Source organism: Aspergillus costaricaensis (genome assembly GCF_003184835.1).
Source record: "Aspergillus costaricaensis CBS 115574 unplaced genomic scaffold BO79scaffold_59, whole genome shotgun sequence".
In the NCBI taxonomy this organism is placed as follows: Eukaryota; Fungi; Ascomycota; class Eurotiomycetes; order Eurotiales; family Aspergillaceae; genus Aspergillus; species Aspergillus costaricensis.
The window spans coordinates 130,243-133,564 of record NW_020291859.1 but is presented as its reverse complement, the minus strand read 5'-3'; the positions used below and the strand labels follow the sequence as shown (position 1 = coordinate 133,564).

The following is a 3,322-nucleotide window of genomic DNA, read 5'->3' as shown; positions in this document are numbered from 1 at the left end:
CTGGCAAAGTTGTTGCCATGTCTTCCCTTTCATGTCGGCAAAGCTCTCCAGGCCAACCTGCGGGTCCCAATCCTCTTCACTGCAGCGGATGATGTCCTCTAGTTGCCGAGTATCCCCAATCGTTGCCGGTAGCGAGGACTCCAGACTCACGTAAGAGATTAAAAGAAGGAGTTGGTGGAATGAGAACCGTGTTGTGATTATAGAATTGGCACCAGGGGGGCTGATTGATTGGATCATTTCAACCTGAGATAAGAAGTTCTTCGTGCAGGGATAGTTAGAGAGGGAGTGAGAATTTATAAGTCTATGTTCTATAATTCATATGCCGCATCACTCACAATGCCTTAGTTGTTTCCTAGGTTCTTTACCTTTCATATGACGTATCATGAATCGTGATTGAATCTGCCTTGTATGCAAACCCATAACAGAGCTTCTATAGCTGCAAGGAGCGTTACTCTCATGTCTAACATCCTTCCCCCTAAGCACGCTAAACTCTGCTAACCATTTGGGCGAACTGGGAACAGACATGTTACTATTACACTAACAGTTCAATTCCCCATTGCCTTTGGCAAACCATGAGACACCAGACATTATCATGTTTATTAGTTATATAAGAATCTATAAATTATAATAGTTAATTATATCTGAATAAAGCCTGTGTATTTATAAGAATTAATAAATTAAAAAAAAATTATTCATTTTTTAGAGATTAAGCTATTTTATATATTTTTTAAAATTAATTTTTTTTAATAAATTCTATTCTTTCTCTATTAATCTTCTACTAACTTTCTATTCATCTTTTAGTTTTTTTCTTTTATTTTTCAGCTGGTTCCTGTCTTATCCCTAGTAAATCCTATATTTTAATTATCTTCTTAGAAATTACTGTTAATAATTCTTTAGGTTTAAGAGATCATGTAACCTGTATATGACAGCCATGTGATAAGGCATGGAATGACCAAGGTCTCACACATATTATGCAGTAACAGAGATGGAGGGATGGACAGGGAAATAGTAAATTGCTTTTATTGGTTGCCTAGTAATGTTTTTGACTTGGTTCGCATTATTCACCGACCAATGGATGATCATACGCACATTCCTGCTGTTGTAGATCCAAACAAACCAGATCATGTTGGCTTCCGTTTTCTGGATATAAAGGTTATTTTTTCCCCTCTCTATTGAAAAATAGGTTCATCATTTTCAGTTACCTATAGAAGGCGAATCTTATTACAACTATGCAACAAATAATCGACATTAAGGAACGTGTCCTATCGATAATGGGTAACCCAGAAATGCTAAGAGATAGCCACTGTAGTGGTCAAGGCTGAGGAAAAGATCATATGGCCAAGGGGAAATAATACACAGAAAGTGGAAAAGGTTTCTTTGTTCCTGATGTTCCGAACTACCTTCGGAGATCGGACCTCCAGACTCCGTTTCACCCGCCCTCAACAACAAACCACACTCGTGTCCTGTCTACTACTAATGCATCTACTAATACTATTACGGAATACAACAGTAATGCTATATGTCCACCCGAGATGATTGTCCGAGAAAAAGAAAAAAGCAATAACCTGTGGTCTGTTGATCACAATTTCAGCTTGTAGCATATATAGGATACCGACGAAGTGGTAGTAGTGTTCCAAATGAATATCGTTGGCCCTACACTGACAATTTCTCTTCCATTTCGTATCGCTGTCATTTATAGACACCATGGGTGCTGAATGGGAGGCTTCTTTGGAGGGAGAGACGCAGGCGACGACCAACGTCGAGGCCAGCGCTCCGGACAACATACAAGCTGACGAAGGTCAATCCAATGCCTCCCTCGCTGGTGATCAAGCCCCCGATGGTGGCACCAAGGCATGGCTAGTTGCAGTGGGCGGAACATGTATCTTCTTCGCAACCCTGGGCTTTGCGAACTCATACGGTGTACTGCAGGAGTACTATATGGCTCACCAACTTCGAGAATACTCGGCCGACGATGTCACCTGGATTGGATCAGTTTCTGTTTTCCTTCAGTTTGCATTTGGCTCTATAGGAGGACCAATGTTCGATCGGGTAGGCGCATGGGTAAGTTAGCTGACTGTTCCCTGAACAAAGAAGGATCTTTCACATCATCCTAACATGAGTTTTCCAATTAGCTCATTCGACCCGCCGCCGTTCTTTACGTCTTCGGTATGATGATGACCAGTCTCTGCCACAAGTACTATCAGTTCATCCTAGCCCAGGGAGTTGTGCTAGGCATTGCGAATGGCTTTCTTCAGTTCCCCGCCATGGCCGCCGTATCCCAATACTTTGACAAAAACCGCGCTGCTGCCCTCGGTGTGGCCGTCTCCGGTTCTTCTATCGGAGGCGTGGTGGTCCCAATTGCGTTGACCCGAATGTTTGACCACACCTCACTCGGATTCGGCTGGTCCATTCGAATCATTGGCTTCATCATCCTTCCCCTCCTCGCCTTCGCATGCCTCACGGTGACTGCTCGACTCCCGCCTCGCCGCACGAATTTGTTCATCGCGGATGCCTTCAGAGACCCAACCTACCTGATGATTGTCGTCGCTCTCTTCTTCATGTTTCTCGGAATGTTTCCTCCTTTCTTCTTCATTCCCACCTACGCCGTTACTCGTGGTATGGGAGTTACCCTAGCTTCGTACCTACTTGCCATCCTGAACGCCGCCTCAACCTTTGGCCGTGTCATCCCCGGCATCCTGGCCGATCGATTCGGCCGCCTGAACGCCTTTGCCATCGGCGGCATCACCAACGGCATAGTCACTTTTTGCTGGAGCCGGGCAGAGAGTAATGCAGAATTGATTGTCTATTCGGCCGTCTTTGGTTTCACCTCGGGGACAATCATCTCCGGGGGCTCTGCGGCCTGCACGATCTGCACGAAATCTTCCCAAGATGCAGGCACGTATCTTGGCATGGCGTTAGCCATTGCCGCTCTGGCAGCACTGGCCGGTCCGCCCATTGCCGGCAAACTCGTGGATGTCTATGGAGGATACCTCGAGGTTTCCATGTTCTCCGGTGCTACTTGCATATTTGGGGGTATTGTTGCACTTCTGAGCAAGGCAACCACTCCACAAGGACTTTTTGGGAAGATATAGGATTTTCCAACATTTACTCCGTGGCCACCTTATTTTCCTCTTCTTCTTTTCGAATTTCTCTCTGTTACTTTCTTCAAAATTTGTTCGTAATCCAATTCATGGTCATTATTCGTTTTCTTTCACCTCATTGAGCGTCCTGTATAGGATTGTACTGTCTTTCCCTAACTTCGAAGTATATATATGAAAAAAGCCGAATCAATACCGCAATCAAAACATATGTAGAGTTAATC

General features: G+C 44.4%; 1 protein-coding gene across 1 annotated transcript; it reads left to right on the top strand.

Annotated features, from left to right (window-relative positions):
* Window positions 1-1,704: 1,704 nt before the first annotated feature.
* BO79DRAFT_278171 (MCT family MFS transporter) lies at window positions 1,705-3,115 on the top strand (the record flags this gene model as incomplete). Its single annotated transcript, XM_025687872.1, has 3 exons — window positions 1,705-1,798; window positions 1,832-2,061; window positions 2,133-3,115. The coding sequence occupies 3 exons, from the start codon at window positions 1,705-1,707 to the stop codon at window positions 3,090-3,092; spliced, it is 1,284 nt and encodes a 427-aa protein (XP_025534147.1). The 3' UTR covers window positions 3,093-3,115.
* Window positions 3,116-3,322: the final 207 nt, after the last annotated feature.